At 41.9% G+C, this 22,938-nt stretch overlaps 1 protein-coding gene across 8 annotated transcripts in view; it reads right to left on the minus strand.

Annotated features, from left to right (window-relative positions):
- Window positions 1-20,689, minus strand: part of LOC306942250 (uncharacterized protein) — a 28,118-nt gene extending 7,429 nt beyond the window's left edge. For 4 of the 8 annotated variants that reach the window (XM_079528050.1, XM_079528047.1, XM_079528048.1 and 1 more), the window contains exons 1-7: window positions 20,494-20,689; window positions 16,424-16,947; window positions 14,236-14,470; window positions 13,833-14,011; window positions 6,736-6,786; window positions 5,257-5,374; window positions 3,327-3,513 (exon numbers count right to left, since the gene is read on the minus strand). In XM_079528050.1, coding sequence (XP_079384176.1) covers window positions 3,327-3,513; window positions 5,257-5,374; window positions 6,736-6,786; window positions 13,833-14,011; window positions 14,236-14,470; window positions 16,424-16,928 — 1,275 coding nt within the window. In that variant the 5' untranslated portion in view covers window positions 16,929-16,947; window positions 20,494-20,689. Of the gene's footprint in view, window positions 1-3,326; window positions 3,514-5,256; window positions 5,375-6,735; window positions 6,787-13,832; window positions 14,012-14,235; window positions 14,471-16,423; window positions 16,948-17,683; window positions 17,791-19,320; window positions 19,458-19,494; window positions 19,624-20,493 lie in introns of those variants that run through there. The other 4 variants (XM_079528049.1, XM_079528044.1, XM_079528046.1 and 1 more) reach the window with 4 other exon arrangements.
- Between the last annotated feature and the right edge of the window lie 2,249 nt (window positions 20,690-22,938).

Raw genomic sequence — 22,938 nt, forward strand, 5'->3', positions numbered from 1 at the left:
CTGACACTCACACACACCGCTATAGTTTACTGACACTCACACACACCACTATAGTTTACTGACACACACACACACACCACTATAGTTTACTGACACTCACACACACCACTATAGTTTACTGACACTCACACACACCACTATAGTTTACTGACACTCACACACACCACTATAGTTTACTGACACTCACACACACCGCTATAGTTTACTGACACTCACACACACCACTATAGTTTACTGACACTCACACACACCACTATAGTTTACTGACATAGATAGATAGAATACTTTATTGGCAGTTTAAGAAAAATTACAGAAAATGACATCATTTTAAAAAACGCCAAATGGATTTAGTCACAAAAAAGCCTTCGCTTGTTTCCATTGTGGTCCACTTTGTAACATGAAGCTATACACAAACATACTGTACAAACAAAACAACCATGGAACATATAATAAATAATCCTTATATATAAGGCTGGGAGCTATATACATAGGACAAGAGGTACCCTGAGAGAATAGTCCAGAGCATGGGAGATGGGCTATCCAGGGTCGGAAGCTAACTATGACCAGTTAGTGTGTAGATGGAGCCATGATTTCAGGTCTTTCCTAAATCTTGCAATAGAATTTAGGGATTTCAGGGCTGGAGGGAGTGCATTCCACAGAGTAGTGGCTGCGTAGTAAAAAGCATTTTTTCCCTTGAGTGTCCTGAAACTGGGGGGAACTAGATCATATGGACTTCCTCTGGTTGAGTACCTGTGAGCATCCCTCACTCTGGGCAGGTAGCCCAGCAGGTACTTAGGAACAGAGGCCAGACACAATGAGAGCTGAGATACTCTCTCCTCCACTCTTAGCCATCCCAGGCTACTAAAGTGGGCAGAGGTAAGATGAGACCTGGGGTTCAATTTTAGTAGTAACCTCACAAGCTTGTTTTGGGAGGTCTGCAGCTTTGTTTTCAATAGCTTGGAGATACCTCTGTACCATGAAGTACAAGCATAGTCAAAGTGGCACTGGATGAGGGCACCGGCCAAGGTCCTCATAGCACTGCTGTTGACATAAGGGGATATCCTGCCAAAGAAACGAGTTCTCTGGTTGACCTTTGAGATCACTTTCATTGCCATTTTTTCACCCGTGAGTTTGTTATCTAGTATAAAACCCAAGTAAGTGACCTCTTCCCTATTTGTGACCACACTGTCACCCACTCTAACTGTGAAGCCCGGGGACTTCTTGAGGTTATGACTTGAACCAAACAGAATAGACTCAGTTTTCCCAAGGTGCAGTGACAATTTGTTGTCGGAGAGCCAAAGACAGATGCTACCGAGCTCTGTGCTGAGTACTCTCTCGACCTGCGACTTATCTTTGTCCGAGACCAGGAGAGCTGAGTCGTCTGCGAACAAGAACAGATTGCATTTACATGCCGAGTTCATGTCGTTTACATAAATTAGAAACAGTAGAGGCCCTAGGATGCTCCCTTGGGGGACCCCACACTCTACTGGGAGGGAAGTAGACAGGGTACCATTCACATCGACCACCTGTTTCCTTCCCTCAAGGTAAGATCTCACCCAGTTTAACGATGGGCCATCGAAACCGATTGCCTTCAGCTTGTTTAGCAGTATGGAGTGGTTCACAGTGTCAAACGCTTTTTGAAGGTCCAGCATGACCATGCCGCAGTACTTGCCTGAGTCCACCTCACGTCTGATGTTATCAGTCAAGTATAACAGACATGTATCAGTAGAGTGAGATTTTCTGAAGCCTGACTGGAATTCAAAAATAAGTTTGTTATTAAGCAGATATAAATGTATCTGTTCATAAACTAGTCTCTCTATGACCTTTGAGATGGAACAAAGGATGGACACAGGGCGGTAGTTCCCAGGGTCCAACTTGCTACCCTTTTTATAGAGCGGAACTACTCTTGCAAGTTTGAATTCCTGTGGGACATGGCCCTGTCTGATGGACAGGTTCGTAATGTGAGCCACAACGGGGGCAATAGAAACCGCTGCATCTCTGAGGAACCTAGTGGGGATACCATCATGGCCAGTAGCCTTAGTTGGCTGTAAGGCGCTGAGTTTTAATAACACGTCCTCTGTTGATACGGACGAGATTTTGAAGCTGTCCTCAACAGCACCAAGACTTTTGTAGAAAGATTTTATATGCTGCTCTCCATAAAGGCCTGAATGGGAGGGCAACTTGTCCACCAGTGTGGAAGCTATGGTTGTGAAGAAACCATTTAGGCAGTTAGCCACGTTCAGCTTATCAGAGATGAGCGAGCCATTTATTTTAATGTTTAGATTCGTGATCTTGGTTTTGAGCCTGTTGTTACAGCCCAGTTCCTTAAGGGACTTCCAAAGTTTTTGGAAGTCACACACCACTATAGTTTACTGACACTCACACACACCACTATAGTTTACTGACACTCACACACACCGCTATAGTTTACTGACACTCACACACACCACTATAGTTTACTGACACTCACACACACCACTATAGTTTACTGACACTCATACACACCACTATAGTTTACTGACACTCACACACACCACTATAGTTTACTGACACTCACACACACCACTATAGTTTACTGACACTCACACACACCACTATAGTTTACTGACACTCACACACATCGCTATAGTTTACTGACACTCACACACACCGCTATAGTTTACTGACACTCACACACACCACTATAGTTTACTGACACTCACACACACCACTATAGTTTACTGACACTCACACACACCACTATAGTTTACTGACACTCACACACACCGCTATAGTTTACTGAATGGTGTTTAGTCTCTGGTGAAAATGTTCTCAATACTGAACTGTTCTTGTGTTATACAATTTAGGCATTTAGCAGACACTCTTAATCCAGAGCGATTTACAATAAGCAAGAACAAAAAACCATGGCAATACATCACATACGTACATACCAAGCATTTATCATGAAACATGCGTAAGCTAAGAACGAAACAGTGGCATATCTATATAATGAAAACTATACATATAAACTGTATACTATACTATACTATACTATACTATACTATATTATACAGTGCTATGACTACACAAAATGCAATTCTAGTGCTGTCTACATAACATGCTATAAGTCTGTATAAAATGCTATCTAAGTCTACATAAAGTGCTTATCTAAGGGGGTAGGGTAAGTGCTACGGGCCATGATGGAGTCTGAAAAGGTGGGTTTTCAGGCTACGGCAGTTCTGATTGTAATGGGAAGTGCATTCCATAGTTTTTGAGCCAGAAGAGAGAAGAGTTTGGGACGTGTGGAGCGTTATAACAAGGCTTGAAGACACAAGTCCTGGTTTTACCTTTGGCTGCAGAGGTGCAGCCGTCTGTCCCATCAGAGGTGCAGCCGTCTGTCCCATCAGAGGTGCAGCCGTCTGTCCCATCAGTGGTGCAGCCGTCTGTCCTATCAGAGGTGCAGCCGTCTGTCCTATCAGAGGTGCAGCCGTCTGTCCCATCCCTGCTGAACCTCGGCTCTCCATAGGAGTCTCACTGTCAATGGAGAGAATACAGACTTTTCATTTTTACAAGTAATGAATGTGAGGATCTCCCGAACTGAGGTTTACAATTTACAATTTACAATTTAGGCATTTAGCAGACGCTCTTAATCCAGAGCGACTTACATTAAGCAATAACAAAAGCATGGCATACATCACATATATAAAAAGTAGTTATCATGAATCATGCGTAGACTAAGAACGTAACAGTGGAGTATCTATGTAAACTATACATACTATACTATATAATATATTATACATGTGTACTATAAAGTGCTATGACTACATAAAGTGCAATTCTAGAGCTGTCTACGTAACAAGCTATAAGTCTGTTTAAAATACTATCTAAGTCTACATAATGTGCTATCTAAGGGGCTAGGCTAGGGCAAGTGCTACGAGGTTTGCGTGGTAGGCCACACCCACCACATGGCATCTTACTGTGATGAGATGGAATGATGAGATTCTATGGAACTAGAGCAACGGATTCTATGGAACTAGAGCAACTGATTCTATGGATCTAGAGCAACTGATTCTATGGAACTAGAGCAACTGATTCTATGGATCCAGAGCAACTGATTCTATGGAACTAGAGCAACTGATTCTATGGATCTAGAGCAACTGATTCTATGGATCTAGAGCAACTGATTCTATGGAACTAGAGCAACTGATTCTATGGATCTAGAGCAACTGATTCTATGGAACTAGAGCAACTGATTCTATGGATCTAGAGCAACTGATTCTATGGAACTAGAGCAACTGATTCTATGGATCTAGAGCAACTGATTCTATGGAACTAGAGCAACTGATTCTATGGATCTAGAGCAACTGATTCTATGGATCTAGAGCAACTGATTCTATGGAACTAGAGCAACTGATTCTATGGATCTAGAGCAACTGATTCTATGGATCTAGAGCAACTGATTCTATGGAACTAGAGCAACTGATTCTATGGAACTAGAGCAACTGATTCTATGGAACTAGAGCAACTGATTCTATGGATCTAGAGCAACTGATTCTATGGAACTAGAGCAACTGATTCTATGGAACTAGAGCAACTGATTCTATGGATCTAGAGCAACTGATTCTATGGAACTAGAGCAACTGATTCTATGGAACTAGAGCAACTGATTCTATGGAACTAGAGCAACTGATTCTATGGATCTAGAGCAACTGATTCTATGGAACTAGAGCAACTGATTCTATGGATCTAGAGCAACTGATTCTATGGATCTAGAGCAACTGATTCTATGGAACTAGAGCAACTGATTCTATGGATCTAGAGCAACTGATACTCATTGGAAGAAAACCAATCAGTCCCCAGATAATAGAGGGTTATGCGCCTGACATGATCATCTTTAAACCCGGAAGTTATGCGGGAACGCCTACCGTGAACGCCTACCGAGTGGAACGCCTACCGAGTGGAACGCCGCCTACCGAGTGGAACGCCTACCACACACACACACACACACACCCCCAACCCCCCCCATCTCCCCATTTCCATCTATCAAAAAGGCAAAAAGGTCCAACAGATATATCAAAAAGGTCCAACAGATATATCAAAAAGGTCCAACAGATATATCAAAAAGGTCCAACAGATATATCAAAAAGGTCCAACAGATATATCAAAAAGGTCCAACAGATATATCAAAAAGGTCCAACAGATATATCAAAAAGGTCCAACAGATATATCAAAAAGGTCCAACAGATATATCAAAAAGGTTGACAATGGGTGACTTACGTGCCACTGTTGTCTGCAGCTCCGGCCCAGCACCCGTGTCTGTGCGTCGGCCAGTCTCGTGTCTGGCAGTGAATGGAGCAGTAGAACGCTTTCTTACAGCGAACACATCGGAAATCTCCTGTCGGACGACAGCGACAGTGATATGCTTCATTAACCTTTTCCAGAAATTCCTCGCAGGTGATTTTTTTCCAAGTGTTGGGAGTTTGGAAGCGCTCCCTTTCAGTAACGCAGCATCCTGCTGCCTCCTGCATTATGTGCAAATTCTAAACAGGTGGTACGCAGGGCTGTCGAGTGATTATTCAATGAGCGCTTCCAAACTCCAATACTTAGAACAAAATCACCTGGAAGGAATTTCTTGACATAAAGTAGCTCATAACATGTCTACCGTGGATTTTTATGAAACAAACACTTTGCAGATAGAAAGAGGATAGATAATTCAAGCTTTTCATACAGCTGCAATGTTGGTGAGTTTGACGTTATTTAATACAATTAGATAGGACTTTGTCTGTTTGGATGTATGGACGGTCATTGGCAAATTGTGGCTAGTTTCCACCCTGCCATTAACTTATGGAAAGATGACCGCCGTGTGCATTAAGGTCTAGTATTCAGAGTAAATCTTGAAAAAACTCCACACACGCCAATAGCCAGAGTGCCAAAACTTTATTAGGACGCAGCAGGGTAAGACAAATGAATATTAATTTGTCTTACCTGCTGCGTCCTAATAATATAGTTGTTTTGTTTCTATACAAGACATACAATTTACAATTTAGGCATTTAGCAGACGCTCTTAATCCAGAGCGATTTACAATAAGCAAGAACAAAAAGCATGGGAATACATCACATATGTAAAAATGCATTTATCGCGAAACATGCGTAAGCTAAGAACGTGACTAGAACATATCTATATAATGACACTATACATATAAACTATAACTAGAACATATCTATATAATGACACTATACATATAAACTATAACTAGAACATATCTATATAATGACACTATACATATAAACTATAACTAGAACATATCTATATAATGAGTCATTATATAGATATGTTCTAGTTATAGTTTATATGTATAGTGTCATTATTAATGACACTATACATATAAACTATAACTAGAACATATCTATATAATGACACTATACATATAAACTATAACTAGAACATATCTATATAATGACACTATACATATAAACTATAACTAGAACATATCTATATAATGACACTATACATATAAACTACACATATATGCTATACTATGCAAATCATCATCAATATCAGGAGCAGTAAAATCTTTCATCTTTGGTCTGGCCGCCACCCCCCCCCCCCCCCCCCCCCCACACACACACACACACACACACACACACACACACACACACACACACACACACACACACACACACACACACACACACACACACACACACACACACACACACACACACACACACAGTCAAGGATGACTATGTATTTACCTTGCTTACTGCAATAGTTACACACGGTCACAGTCAATGGACTTTCAGACCCTGCAGTAAAGAAGACAAACAATGAATGACTTCATGTCCTTGTTTAACTAGTAGCTGATAATCACACCTCACACTTCAGGAAAGGTTTAGTCAAACATCCACTCAGATCACGTCAATTAACCCATTCTGGGTGGGAACCCCTGTTGGTGTTGTAAGCATTATGTTATACTTTAGCTATTGAAAAATAGCAGATCTACAAGCTTGTAGGTCTGCTATTTTTGAACAATTGTTAAAATGTGGCGCAAATCATTAGAGCGAACATTTTTAACTACAATATTTGCTTCTGGAGGGTCCCTGGAACTACATATTTTGAGATGGGGGTCCGTGGCCCAATAGAGATAAATCTGGGGGTCCTTGACATGAAAAAGGTTGAGCACCACTGACATAGAAACATAGGTTTTTCAGAAAGATGTTAGGATTTAGAAGCCTTTTTTTTAATCAAACTTAGTCCAAAATGGGGTATAGTCTGGGAGCCGTGGGGCTGAACGTGGTTTCGTCAGATAAAGTTTATTTCTCAACTGATTCTTGTAGCTTGGGGTCACCTCTCACGAATTCAAGAGGGTGCCCAGTGATATCCCTTGGGCAAATTTAGTTATTAACCCCTTAATGCCTGAAATACTAACAAATCCCTGAAAATAAAGTTTTATGGTATTTCATGCGAATTACTTGGTCTAAATGCATCAAATTTGCTTTCTACATGTGTTTGTGGATGTGGATAGGCACAATGTAGTAGATTTATGATGAATGTATTATTAATTAATGCATATTAACCCCTTCATGCCTCAAACCCCCAAATCCCATAAAATATATCGTTTAAATGCATCAAATTCGTTTTCTAGAGTGTTTATCCGCATGAATGTGGATATGTACAATTATATATTTGATTTCAGAATAGGGCATTTTTAGATATTAACCCCGTCATGGGAGTCAGGTTAGCTTAACACAGCAAAAGCCCATAAAATAGGCTTACAATAATTAATGCAAAAGCAACAAATTTGCATTCCAAAATAAATGCTTATTTGGAAGTGGTCATGTCCACCACACCTCCTTTCCTATGAATTAACTCGATCACTTATTACTTTATTACACTTATTAGTGCAGGTCTTTAGGTAGATTGGTAGGGCTCAGTGGCCTGATAGATCTGTCTTTTTACTTAACTACTCTCGGTCTAATGCTGGTGTAAGATGCCCATCAACCTTTTGCCACAAAGATGTTTAAAAGTGGGGGATCTATACATTCTCAATTAATCTGTTGGTGGTAGTGCAGCTGGTTTGAAGTACATGCATGACCTTTCCCATTCTTTTCTCCCAGACTAGCAGTCTAGTTTCCTCCATAGTTTCCTTAACGGAACAGAACCTGAAGGTCCAGATGGCACTTGCTGGAATGCCTATAGCACAAGTTTAGTTTAGTTTAGTTTAGTTTATTTAGGATCCCCATTAGCTGTTGCACATGGCAACAGCTATTCTTCCTGGGGTCCTCACAGAATAATATACACACAAAAAAACATTACAACATTACAGATATCACAAAAGAAAAGAAAGAAAAAAACAAAAATAATAAATACATTAAAGCATAACTACGGTTAGTGCATTCACTCTAGATTACATTAACTGGTATGTTGACATAAACAGAATTACAATTTCGCCATAAGAGAATCCTTCAGTCTTTTCTTAAAGTGCCTTTTACCCTTAATTTCTGTGATGCATACTGGTAGAGTTCCAGAAAGTCATTGCCCTGTACATGACTGTATTCTTCATTGCTTCAGTTCTTGGCTTAGGCACTGTAAATCGACCCATTGCAACATGTCTGGTATTATGTCTGTGTCTATCACTGGTATAATGAATATTTTTATATAAGCATTTTGTTTTTTTATTTGAACAAATGTTCCTAAAAAATCCAGCCAGACTAGCAGCTAATCTCTGCTCCACCAACAGCCATGACAGCTTCTGATGATTTAACAGTGTACTAGATCTAGTATTGCAGTTCAGGGCAAGGCGAGCTGCCTTATTCTGGGCTATTTGTAATTTACGCAGGTCCTTTTTAGCTGCATTGGACCACACAACTGGACAATAGTCAAGGTGGGATATCACTAGTGCCTGGATGACCTGGACAGCAGATGTTGGAGTTAAAAACTCAGCACATCTCATCATGGACAAATCCCCTCCCATTTTCTTAGTTATGTTTTGAATATGAGTAGACCATGTTAGATGACTGTCTAATGTAAGCCCAAGTAGTTTTGTTTCATCTACCTGCTCAATTGCTAAATCGCTCAGATTTAGATTCAATTTGGGTTTTGACTTGAGCATATATGCTGTGATCCAAATACAATGGATTTAGTCTTTGAGATGTTCATGACAATCCTATTGTTCACCACCCACTCTGATATGTTCTGTAGTTCCTTGTTGAGATGTTCAGGACCATCCTATTGTTCACCACCCACTCTGATATGTTCTGTAGTTCCTTGTTGAGATGTTCAGGACCATCCTATTGTTCACCACCCACTCTGATATGTTCTGTAGTTCCTTGTTGAGATGTTCAGGACCATCCTATTGTTCACCACCCACTCTGATATGTTCTGTAGTTCCTTGTTGAGATGTTCAGGACCATCCTATTGTTCACCACCCACTCTGATATGTTCTGTAGTTCCTTGTTGAGATGTTCAGGACCATCCTATTGTTCACCACCCACTCTGATATGTTCTGTAGTTCCTTGTTGAGATGTTCAGGACCATCCCATTGTTCACCACCCACTCTGATATGTTCTGTAGTTCCTTGTTGAGATGTTCAGGACCATCCCATTGTTCACCACCCACTCTGATATGTTCTATAGTTCCTTGTTGAGATGTTCAGGACCATCCTATTGTTCACCACCCACTCTGATATGTTCTGTAGTTCCTTGTTGAGATGTTCAGGACCATCCCATTGTTCACCACCCTCTGATATGTTCTGTAGTTCCTTGTTGAGATGTTCAGGACCATCCTATTGTTCACCACCCACTCTGATATGTTCTGTAGTTCCTTGTTGAGATGTTCAGGACCATCCTATTGTTCACCACCCACTCTGATATGTTCTGTAGTTCCTTGTTGAGATGTTCAGGACCATCCTATTGTTCACCACCCACTCTGATATGTTCTGTAGTTCCTTGTTGAGATGTTCAGGACCATCCTATTGTTCACCACCCACTCTGATATGTTCTGTAGTTCCTTGTTGAGAGCTACAGACAGATCTTCCACATTAGTGGCAGACATATACAAAGTAGTGTCATCAGAATACATGGCTATATTGGCCCTGTCTAAGACCAGTGGCATGTCATTTGTAAATATAGTGAACAACAAAGGACCTAAGCAACTTCCTTGTGGAATTCCACAGTGAATATGTTTAGTGTCTGAGAGACTCCCATTATAGTATACTCTCTGTGATCTGCTGGATAAATAGCTTTTTATCCACCTTAGTGCAGATAAGGTAAAACCATAACATGAAAGTTTGTCAAGCAATAGATTGTGATCAATAATGTCGAACGCGGCACTAAAATCTAACAATACAGACCCCACTAGTCTCTAAATCTAACAATACAGACCCCACTAGTCTCTAAATCTAACAATACAGACCCCACTAGTCTCTAAATCTACCAATACAGACCCCACTAGTCTCTAAATCTAACAATACAGACCCCACTAGTCTCTAAATCTAACAATACAGACCCCACTAGTCTCTAAATCTAACAATACAGACCCCACTAGTCTCTAAATCTAACAATACAGACCCCACTAGTCTCTAAATCTAACAATACAGACCCCACTAGTCTCTAAATCTAACAATACAGACCCCACTAGTCTCTAAATCTAACAATACAGACCCCACTAGTCTCTAAATCTAACAATACAGACCCCACTAGTCTCTTGGAATCCACATTCATTAGACAGTCATCTATTAACTGTGTCAGTGCTGTACATGTAGAAAGCCCATCTCTATAGGCGTGTTGAAAGTCAGTATTCAATACATTCTCAGAAAAATATGATTGAATTTGGTTAACGACATATTTTTCCATTAATTTAGCAATAACTGGCAGAATGCTAATAGGGCGGCTGTTAACCCCTGTGATGTGTTTTAGAATCTTTTGGTATTGGAATAACTTTAGCTTCCTTCCATATTTGTGGACACACCCCCCACATCAAGCTTTGGTTAAAAATGTGAGTAATTGGATTAGTTAACAGTTGTACAGCGAGCTTCAGTAACTTGCCATCAAGGTTATTCAGGCCTGCAGACTTCTCACTGTGTATTGAAAGTAACAGTTTTTCCACCACCTCAGAGCTGATGGGTTCAAAACTAAACATACATGACTTATGTACAAGATGAGGAGTGTGGAAATCAGACCTCAAAAGGCGGCTGTTTGTAGCTACAGTGATTGGAGGAGATATATCTTGATAGGACATGGTATTTCTAGCTGACCCCCGTCTCCCTGGCATCTCTGCTGACTGACCTGATATTGTAATCACAGTAGACCTATATCTCGAAGATTAGGTAGACATCACTGTCAGACAGGTATGTGGTTGACATCAGCTGGATGGTCCAAAGGTCTGATCCATCAATGACAGTGACATCTGCATCAGCAGCATTCCTCCCGAAGTGACGTCTTCAATGTGGACGTGGCTTTCTGAATTACTTAGACTTAGATCAATCACTTCTTTTCAATGTATTTAAATAATTGATTTTCTCTCATCTTAACACTCATGCTTCTAATCTTTTTTTGTTGTTGTATCTTTCTTGGACTTTGTCTTTCTACAACAAACAAAGTGCTGCCTCTTTTCCAATATGCATGTTCATATTTATACCTTGCTTATTCGATGATGCTGTTTATTATTACTGTTCATCTGTGTTGAGGACCCCCTCTAAAATGAGATGATGCATCTCAAGGGGCTTATCCTTTCAATAAAGGTATATACATTTGCATTCCATCCTCTGTGAACATGGCAGTTAAGACCGCTCATAGGCAAGGGCGTCCTCCACATGAACATCAGTCACTAGACAGGAGTACGATGACCATTGAATAGATTTAGGAGTGTATCATTTGAATTGGATTTGGCTGTTGTTGCCACCATCTTCAACCTGAAAATAAATATGCTACAGTTTCACTAATACAGATGGTAGAAAGCAGATTTGATACATTTGACTTGATTATTGTGCATACAATCTCATTCTCAAAAGATATATTTTATGGCATGTTGGGGTTTTCATGCATGAAGGGGTTAATAATATGCATTAATAAATAATGCATTAATCATAAATTGTATACATTTATACAATGTGGATTGCATATCCACATTCATAAACACTGTAGAAATCAAAGTTGATGCATTTAGACCAAGTATTTGGCATGAAATACCATAAAACTCTATTTTGGGTGGATTATTTAGTGTTTCGGGCATTAAGGGGCTAATAACAAAACATGCCCAAGGGATATCACTGGGCACCCAACAACAGCAGAGTGACATTCAGACTTCTTGACAGCAATTCTTGCTTATTTTTGATTGATGGTCAAAATAAAGATAGCTTTGATTAATTTCAATGTCACCCCTAAATGGGCATGCAGAAACAATAATACATCATCTTTTTGCCAAGCCTGTCTTTGCCAGTGTTGTACAGTTCTGTTGTCATGAGATGTTAGTCGACTAAATCTACAGGTTATTTAGTCGACTAAAATGTATTTTGGCGGGCCTTGATGCCTTCGTAATGACTGTTTTTACACTTGCTGAAAACGTGTCACGCTGCGACGCGTTGTGATCTTGTAGATCTGCTATTTTCAGCATGCAGACCAAGTGTAAAATGACTTATACTGGATCTCTTGTCCACTAGAGTCCCTTCCTAACATTTTAGTCTAGTTTTTATTTGTTGACAAAATTGTCAGTAAATTTAGTCTTAGTTTTCATTTAGTTTCCATTTAGTTTGTCAGTGGAAATAGGTAGTCGACGGACATTTTTCGTCATAGTTTTAGTCGACGAAAACAACATTGGGCCACAGAGCAGCTTCTATAGAGCACCGAAGTCTGATGTCAATATCGCTAGGAACGCTATAAATCCACGGGTTCATGTACTTTTTATTTGCATTGTAGGGGGGATTTTAGATCGCCTCATATAAGAACTGTGTTTGAAAAATAAACATGTCATCCAGGCCGTTTCACTCATATGGATGTGAAGAATCAACTGACAGAGAAAATGCTATTGTTACTGCTACTGAATTAGTTGCATTTCTGCTAGAAACGGACTATCATATATGAGTGACTGGCGGTCGTAAACGATACAGAGACACCTCCCTGACAATATAACGATACAGAGACACCTCCCTGACAATATAACGATACAGAGACACCTCCCTGACAATATAACGATACAGAGACACTTCCCTGACAATATAACGATACAGAGACACCTACCCGACAATATAACGATACAGACACCTCCCCGACAATATAACGATACAGAGACACCTCCCCGACAATATAACGATACAGAGACACCTCCCTGACAATATAACGATACAGAGACACCTCCCTGACAATATAACGATACAGAGACAACTCCCTGACAATATAACGATACAGAGACACCTCCCCGACAATATAACGATACAGAGACACCTCCCTGACAATAACGCAGAGACAGCTTGTTTATTTTTGGACCACAACGCTTATATGAAACGATTTTAAGATGACCCCATGTTATTCTCCATAGAGAAATTACTTCCGTGAACCGGGCAGAACCAAGGGATGAGTGAGTGACGTCAGGACTTTGGCGCTCTATTGAAAACTGTAATTGAAGTATTTCATGCTCAGACTTTGAAGGAATGGCGGCACAGTTTGGCCCCATTTACACTGGCAGTCAAATCTAGCCTGAATCCGATCAAGAGCCACATCAAGATTGAAATCCGATTGGTTTAAATGAGTCTAACAGGTCACATGACTCATTTAAACAAATCAGATTCCAATCTGGATGTGGCTCAGATCTGATTCAGGCTGGATTTGGCTGCCAGTGTAAATGGGGCCTTAGTTACCATGCAGCTCCATCCATGAAGGCCCTCTGGGATCTCCCATCGTGGTCCCCAGGTCAGCCACAGGTGGGCCTCTCCTGGCATGCGGACGTCCTCTCGCATCGGGAGGGGGTCCTGCACCTCCCACCCGGCCCATGTGCATGGCTGGTGCAGGGTGGGATGGTGGTGGTGCCCAGAGCCATCTATAATAGAAGAGTTGCGATATTGAGGGGGCAGAAAACAGCCATGGTCATATGGTTCATGTACTCGCGCGGTGAGCCCATAGACTCCTAAAAAAATAAGTACTTGTACCCGGCCTGGGAAAAATGTATGGCATTGGAGCAACATCTACAGTCTCGGTATCGGATCCTTAACATGAAACGGTTTGATAAAACGGGGTTTGTGTGATTTCGATGAGAGTTCTTACTTTGCTGTTACGACAGGCTCTCCAGTGGCAGACAGCAGCGTTCCTCCTTTGGGGTCATTGGGACGATCTCCAAGCAGACCTCTGGGAGGACGACCACCAAGCAGAACTCTGGGAGGACGACCACCCTGTACTGACAGACCTCTGGGAGGACGACCACCCTGTACTGACAGACCTCTGGGAGGACGACCACCACGTACTGACAGACACAGACCTCTGGGAGGACGACCACCACGTACTGACAGACACAGATCACACATTAAAACATATCTCTGCTGTCGGGAGGAAACCTCATAACTCCAAAATGTTCATTTTTCAGGAAATATATATATTTTTTTTTCAGGAAATGAAGAAAAACGTATATTTTTAAATTAAGAAAACCGTATATTAAAAAAAAAAAAAAAGCCTCCTCAAAGTTGGTGTTGTAACTTTATATATTGTCAAATACTTGGTGGTGGTGGAGTTAGTTGCTTTAGCAGACGGTTTGAGGGTCCAATGGAGTTTTTGTCATAAGCACTTTTTACTACTTTCCATTGGTTCAATATTTTCGAAACAACACACAGACGTAGTAGCACTGATTTATGCTAAAAAAATTAAAAACTTTCATTTTTAGTTATGAGGTTTCCTCCCGACAGCAACGAATATACCAAACTTAAAACTTAAATACTCTAAAACAGTGATTCTCAACCTGTGGGCCATGAGGATGAGGTCATTGCAAGTAATGCAAATAATGGCCAAAACACTTTAATGATGATAATAATGTTACATTATTATAATGATAATAATGTAATGTTCTTATCGCCATACATCACATTCCGTACTCAGTCCATCAAATCATCACAAACGTCATTCCAGCCAATCACTTTTTGGCGTCTTCACATTTATGCCCTCATCGCTATGGGGTGATCAGCCAATCATCAGCCAATGTGTCATGACAAAAACATGTCTTGTCATGACAATTTGTTTTCATTGATTGATCATTAAAATAAGCATGCCCTGAAAATGCACACTGACCACTTTACATTTAAATTTGTTCCAGTACTTTGCCATAGTACTGGAGTTCACGTCCCATTCCCATCAATCAGGATCACAAACCGTCAGACCCAGACCCGTTCGCGCAATTCTCGTCTTTGCATTGACTTTGTATGTAATAGGTAGGGTACAGTACTGTACTGCTTAGGCTACTTGTTCACAATGAAAAGGAGTAGCCTCAGTGGCGTGCACAGATATACACTAGGGGGTGCTAGAGCACCCCCTGCCCTTTTGGCAATGTGCCTTTTTTTTTAAAAAAAGGAAAAAAATAACTTTTTTTTTTCTTTTTCAAAAATAGCAGACCTACAAGCTCATAGCGCGCCACTCGGTGGCGCGCTATGAGCTTGTAGATCTGCTATTTTTCAATAGCTAAAGCATAACATAATGCTAACACGCGCTGCACAAGGTGCCCTTTTTTAACTTGAGCACCTGCCCCTCTAAATGTCTGTGCACGCCACTGAGTAGCCTACCAGATGACTCAGTGCTGCAATCATGGCATTTAAACAAACATGCTCTTATAATCTACAAACACTGTGACACGTTTAAAGAGTGTTACAAATAAGTGTTTAGAACCTAAACGCTTGGGTTTAGGGTGGAATGAAAAAAAAAAAAAACTTTTTTCCCCCCGTTGCGGCGGGAGGGGGGGGGGGGGGGGGGGGGGGGCTTAGCGGGGGGAGGAGGGGCGCCCCCATGACGATTATAAAAACATTTCGTCTCTGGTCGCAGGGACTTAACCCCAAATCCAGCCCTTGATGCTTAGTGCCAAGCAAGGAAGCACTGGCTCCCAATTTTATTTTACTTTGACAAAAGATCAAATCAATCCCTATTTTGGGCATGTCAACTCATTATAGGCCAATAGGACTTACGTAGTTAATCGATTCGTTGATACAATATATTTAAAGAAAACCCACTTCTCGATTAAAAAATTTAAAAAAAAGATTCCAAAGAATAATCACTGAGAAAATAATGGATAGTTGCCAGCCCTACCCAGCTGGAACTTATGACTTGTGCCAAGAGGCACAAATCTCCTCACACATATCCTGTTCCTAAAAATCAATCATTTGGATCTCGGGATCAACATCTCGATTATTCGATGAATCAAAAAGTAATCAATAGAATAACCTTTAAGAAAATAATGGATAGTTGCAGCTGTAGATACCTGTTGTGGGAAAGGTCTTATTGGTGACTGGAGCGGTGGTGGAGGGCTCCCTCAGAGGCAGGTTGGTGACTGGAGGAGAGGTGGAGGGCTTCCTCAGAGGCAGGTTGGTGACTGGAGGGGTGGTGGAGGGCTCCCTCAGAGGCAGGTTGGTGACTGGAGGAGTGGTGGAGGGCTCCCTCAGAGGCAGGTTGGTGACTGGAGGGGTGGTGGAGGGCTCCCTCAGAGGCAGGTTGGTGACTGGAGGAGTGGTGGAGGGCTCCCTCAGAGGCAGGTTGGTGACTGGAGGAGTGGTGGAGGGCTCCCTCAGAGGCAGGTTGGTGACTGGAGGGGTGGTGGAGGGCTTCCTCAGAGGCAGGTTGGTGACTGGAGGAGTGGTGGAGGGCTTCCTCAGAGGCAGGTTGGTGACTGGAGGAGTGGTGGAGGGCTTCCTCAGAGGCAGGTTGGTGACTGGAGGAGTGGTGGAGGGCTCCCTCAGAGGCAGGTTGGGACTGAACGAACCACTCATTGTATCAAACTACTGATATCTGGAAAATTGGAGAAAAGAAATACAATTATCAGATAACTGTAAAGCCTGACGCTCAAAGCGCTTTACAATGGTTAATTCATTCATACATTGGGAGGTGAAGTTTCATTCATTCATACATTGGGAGGTGAAGTGGCGAACAGTCGACGCAAGCGTCCTCACTTCCCACATTCACACACCGACGGTGGCGAGCTCACACCGACCGCCTCATTGGAGGCGATGTGGGGTTCAGTGTCTCATTGGAGACAGTGTGGGGTTCAGTGTCTCACTTTCTTGCCCAAGGACACTTCGACATGTAGACAGGAGGAGCCGGGATTCGAACCGCCGACGTAGGGATCATTGGACGACGTGCTCTACCTCCTGAGCCACAGCCTCCTAAGAAAACGTGCGGATGCATTCGACTACGCATGCATCCCCCCCAATGTCTTCTACTTGGCCTTACTCCCAGAACCCACCTCACCCCTGCCCATTTTGAAAGGCTGGAATGGAATGGCTTAGGGTTGACGACAGAGTACAGCAACTTTACTTGGTGAAAACTTTCGGTTTCTGCCCCTCAATAAAATTATCGGAACTCAGTGGTTCCCAAAGTGGGGTACGGTACGGGGACCCCTAGCCGCAATTTGCAACTCTAGATTTTTTTATAATGGGATGAATCTAGAGTTGCAATACCCTCCATTGACTCCCCACTCATCATTTTGCGTTTGCGATCTGCTTGTCTTAAACGACGTTAAACTCACCAACATTGCAGCTGTAGTCCAAGCTTGAATTATTCTCTTTCAATCTGCCGAGCTTGTTTTTCATAAAAATCCCCCGTAGACATGTTATGAGCTACTTTCTGTCAAGAAATTCTGTGCAAGTGATTCTTTTTCTAAGTGCTGAACGTCCCTGCATGCATCTGTTTCGCATTTGCACATAATGCAGGAGGCAGCAGCGCGACCCCTTAATACAAACGAGCGCTTCCAAACTCCAACATTTCTTCTTCTTGACAGAAAGTAGCTCATAACATGTCTACGGGGGATTTTTATGAAAAACAAGCTCGGCAGATTGAAAGAGAATAATTCAAGCTTGGACTACAGCTGCAATGTTGGTGAGTTTAACGTCGTTTAAGACAAGCAGATCGCAAACGCAAAATGATGAGTGGGGAGTCAATGGAGGGTATTGCAACTCTAGATTCATCCCATTATAAAACAATCTAGAGTTACAAATTGCGGCTAGGGGACCCCCAGGGGTACTTAGGGAGTTCCAGAGGGGACCCAGCTAAATGATAATTTGTAACCAAAATGGACCCTTATGGGTCTGTAACTCAGAGTATACAAATGGACAAATGAACCGAGAGTTAAATTAACATTGATTTTACAATATAAATTGGGGGTCCCAGAGATAGAAATGCCATTAAATCGGGGGTCCGTAGCATACTGCCTGTGAAACTGTGGGGTCCATGAAATTAATATGTTTCGGAATCACTGCTAGAGAGCTGTAAAATCCTCCCTTATCGGGGTCACTGGCATATGTTTTCAAATGGGGGGGTCCTTATCGGGGTCACTGGCATATGTTTTCAAATGGGGGGTCCTTATCGGGGTCACTGGCATATGTTTTCAAATGGGGGGTCCTTATCGGGGTCACTGGCATATGTTTTCAAATGGGGGGTCCGTGGCCTAATAAATGTTGATTTGGGGGTCCTTGACAACAACAAAAAGTTTGGGAACCCCTGGCTAAGCATTATGTTGTAACATTCGGTATCATCATTAAAGCAAAACAATAAATAAGAAAAGAGATTTTACAAAAAGGAGAGGGATGCGTAGCATCTAGTGGTTCCCAAACGTTTTCATGTCAAGGACCCCCAAATTGACACCAATTAGCCCACGGACCCCCATTTGAAAAGATATGCCAGGGACCCCCCCCATAAGAGAAGATGTCTAGCAGTGATTCTCAACCCGTTTAATTTCAAGGACCCCCAGTTTGACATGCACTAGTCTACGGACCCCCGTTTAATGGAATTTCTGTCTCTGGGACCCCCAATTTATATTGTAAAAATCAATGTTATTTTAACTCTGAGAGTGTACAAATGGAACCAAATGGACCATTTGGTTCCAAACTATCGTTTAGTTGGGGACCCCCTGGAACTCCCTCAGGTACCCACTTTGGGAACCACTGATGCTAGCATGTTATTGTAATGTTAGCATGTACTGGTTAGCAAAAAGTTAGTTGAACGTTTGTTAACTTTGTTTCTGACGGGATTCGAACGTCCTCCGTTTGTCAGCATAAAGTTTCCCAGGCATGGATCAACTACAGTTCCAGACAGTGTCGAGTCAGTTAGGATCTTATTCTTAATACTCTATAGTCAAATTCCAAATATCCCAAATCTCTCACTCACTCACTCACTGTCTCACACTCGGTCACTCCAGCATGGTGGTATTACCTAGCTGCAATTCGCAACTCTATTTTTTTTTATAATGGGATGAATCTAGAGTTGCAAAACCCTCCATTGACTCCCCACTCATCCAATTTGCGTTTGCGATCTGCTTGTATTAAACAACGTTAAACTCACCAACATTGCAGCTGTAGTCCTAGCCCTGGTCCAGACTCGCTCTACTCGCTGTAAGCACTGGACCAGGGCTACTGTAGTCCAAGCTTGAATTATCCCCTTTCAATCTGCCGAGCTAGTTTTTCATAAACATCCACCGTAGAGATGTTGTTATGAGATACTTTCTGTCAAGACATCCTCTGCAGGTGATTCTTTTCTTATTGCAGTTTGGAAGCACTCGTTTTTGTTAACGGGTCGCGCTGCTGCCTCCTGCATTATGTGCAGATTCTAAACAGGTGGTACGCAGGACCGTTCAGTGACTTACGACGAGTGCTTCCAAACTCCAGCACTTAGAAAAAAGAATCACCTGCACAGAATTTCTTGACAGAAAGTAGCAGTACGTCGTTTAATACAAGCAGATCGCAAACGCAAATTGGATGCATGGGGAGTCAATGGAGGGTATTGCAACTCTAGATTCATCCCATTATAAAAAAATCTAGAGTTGCAAATTGCGTTAGGTGTTACGGTGAAATCGGTGACCTGCTGAAATATGTAACAATCGTGTTGGACAATCACATAATGGAATACCAGACGACTCGCCCCTTCACCAACCCGTCCCCGTGAATTTTGTTAATGTAGTTAACAGTTAATTTAGTATTTCCCTCCCTCTCTGAAATGTGAAATTATCTTGTATACAGATTTATTTGATTGTATAGTAGTCGATCTCTATACTCTGTGAAATTCAGAAAGAATAACATGACAGACGGTGACTGCTTAATTAAGTTAATTTAGGACCTTCTAGCAGTTAATTTCATTTTATTAAACACATTTCTTCCATGATGTAGCCCATGTTTTGTAATGGCATCATCATGCTAATATGCCCGTGGATATACAGAGTGAACTTGTCTTTAACAATTATAAATTAATATGATAATAGCTTTTATATAATCACCAACATGAATTATGTTTGTTATTTACAGCTCTGTAGAGTAGTGGGGCGAGAAGGAAAAGGGGCGGCCGTACCTGTTACCACATCATGTATGTCGGTGTCCGAATGTAAATCTGACGTCCTCCGTTTATCAGCATAAAGTTTCCCAGTCATGGATCAACTACAGTTCCAGTGTGTCAGCAGGAGGAGAGTCACATTCCAATAGGCCTACCCCAAAATCTTGGCCACTCGGTCACTCCAGCATGGTGGTGTTACGGTGGAATTGGTGACCTGCTGAAATATGTCACATTCGTGTAGACAGTAGTATAGGGAGGCTGAACCGCCATAAAGGACACGCACATCTACTGTTACCATTCAGTAAAGATTTTTTGGGAGCATCAATATATTGGTGTGTGGATTTTTTCTTCATTTACAATCGTGTAGACGATCACATAATAACGCCAGTTAGGGGGCATTCTTAAAGCAAACTTCAAAAGGTCCATAGATTTGGCTGCCATAATGACGTCACAATGAAAAGTGAGGTGTTGAAGGGGCTGGAACCCCTTAAAAAACATGAAGTTGTCCCCTAGCCCCCTTTAGAGATTTTTCATATATTTTGATATATGAATAATACAATAATACATTACCAGAAACACAAAGAGCTCGCCTGAATGACCACAACAAGTCAAAAGCAAACATTCACGTGGAGCCGTTTAATATTTCATATACAGTCAAATGTAAATTACAAACAAGGTATTTCATGTAAGGAATCATAGATGAAAGAGAAGTAAAGGTCCCTAAAGAGAAGTAAAGGTCCCTAAAGAGAAGTAAAGGTCCCTAAAGAGAAGTAAAGGTCCCTAAAGGCACACAGAGCACGTTTTTCACGGATTTTTAGCGGCGTTTCTCCATCGGTTTTCTGAAAAACGCGTCCAGTGTGAAACCACCTGGAGTCTTGGACCAAAGATTGACCATTAAGACCCGAGGCCAATTCTACACATATCTTCTGATCTAATCAGAACTCCTAATCAGTGGCGTGCACAGACATTTAGAGGGGCAGGTGCTCAAGTTAAAAAAGGGCACCTTGTGCAGCGCGTGGAACCGGCCGGTTGCCTTAATCCATTTTGGGCGGGAACCCCTTTTGGTGTTAGCATTATGTTATGCTTTAGCTATTGAAAAATAGCAGATCTACAAGCTCATAGCGCGCCACCGAGTGGCGCGCTATGAGCTTGTAGGTCTGCTATTTTTGAAAAATCAAAAAAAAAGAGAAAAAAATGTTTTTTTTTCCTTTCTTTTTTCAAAAGGGCACATTGCCAAAAGGGCAGGGGGTGCTCTAGCACCCCCTAGTGTCTATCTGTGCACGCCACTGCTCCTAATCTAATCTAATCCTCAAACTTCTTCGTGACAAGGACCCCAAAAAAGATACGACAAAAAAAAAAGATGTGTAGTCGCTCACTTGGAGCTACTGACACTCTTCACACTAAAGGTGCTCCGATCGGCTGGACGACGCCCCCATCGGTGATCGGTTTGGCCACCCATCGGTGGCCAGAAAGAAAAAAAAACGTGTATATACACGTCCTCTCAATTAAAACCGACTGAACTGACTTGGAATATTAATGCATCTAAAAGAGATCAGACTTGTCAGAGGTATTAACCAATTTAGGCCTGACGTCGAAATTTAAAAAATGTCTTCTAAATTCTGACAGTTTTCTGAAATACCTCATGTTTCTATGTCGGTGGTTCTCAACCTAATTCATGTCAAGGACCCCCAGAATTATCTTTATTTGGCCGCCGACCCCCATCTGAAAATATGTTGTTCCAGGAACCAGAAGCAAAGATTTGAGTTAAAAACGTTCACTCTGAAAGAATATAAATTCAAAGATGTGCATTGTGCGCCACATTTTCCCGAATTTAAAAAAATAGCAGATCTAGAAGCTCGTAGCGCACAACACCTACTGAGCATAAGTATAATATTTGTACAGATATATAGTATTATATCGTTTTGCATCTTTGTGACAGGCCTAAACATTCCCCCCCTCCCCCCCCCCCCCCGCCCCCCTCCCTCCCTCCCACAGAGGAACAGGTTTGACGACATGGGTTTTGACATATAATAATTTTGTAAATATTCAAATGTTCCCCTTCATGCACAACATCGGTATCGGTCGATCGTGAGAGAAAAAAAGAAAAAAAAAACTATCTGTGATCAGAACCTGATGGGAGCACCTCGACTTCACACAGCTGATATTTAACATGTGATCAACGTTTCATTTAGGAACGCCTGTGTGTCCTGATGTCTCAGTAGGTCCTGGTGTCCACTGAGCGTGCTCAGTGGGTCTTGGTGTCCACTGAGCGTGCTCAGTAGGTCTTGGTGTCCACTGAGCGTGCTCAGTAGGTCTTGGTGTCCACTGAGCGTGCTCAGTAGGTCTTGGTGTCCACTGAGCGTGCTCAGTGGGTCTTGGTGTCCACTGAGCGTGCTCAGTGGGTCTTGGTGTCCACTGAGCGTGCTCAGTAGGTCTTGGTGTCCACTGAGCGTGCTCAGTAGG

This window comes from Electrona antarctica (assembly GCF_951216825.1).
Source record: "Electrona antarctica genome assembly, chromosome: 18".
Lineage (NCBI taxonomy): Eukaryota > Metazoa > Chordata > Actinopteri > Myctophiformes > Myctophidae > Electrona > Electrona antarctica.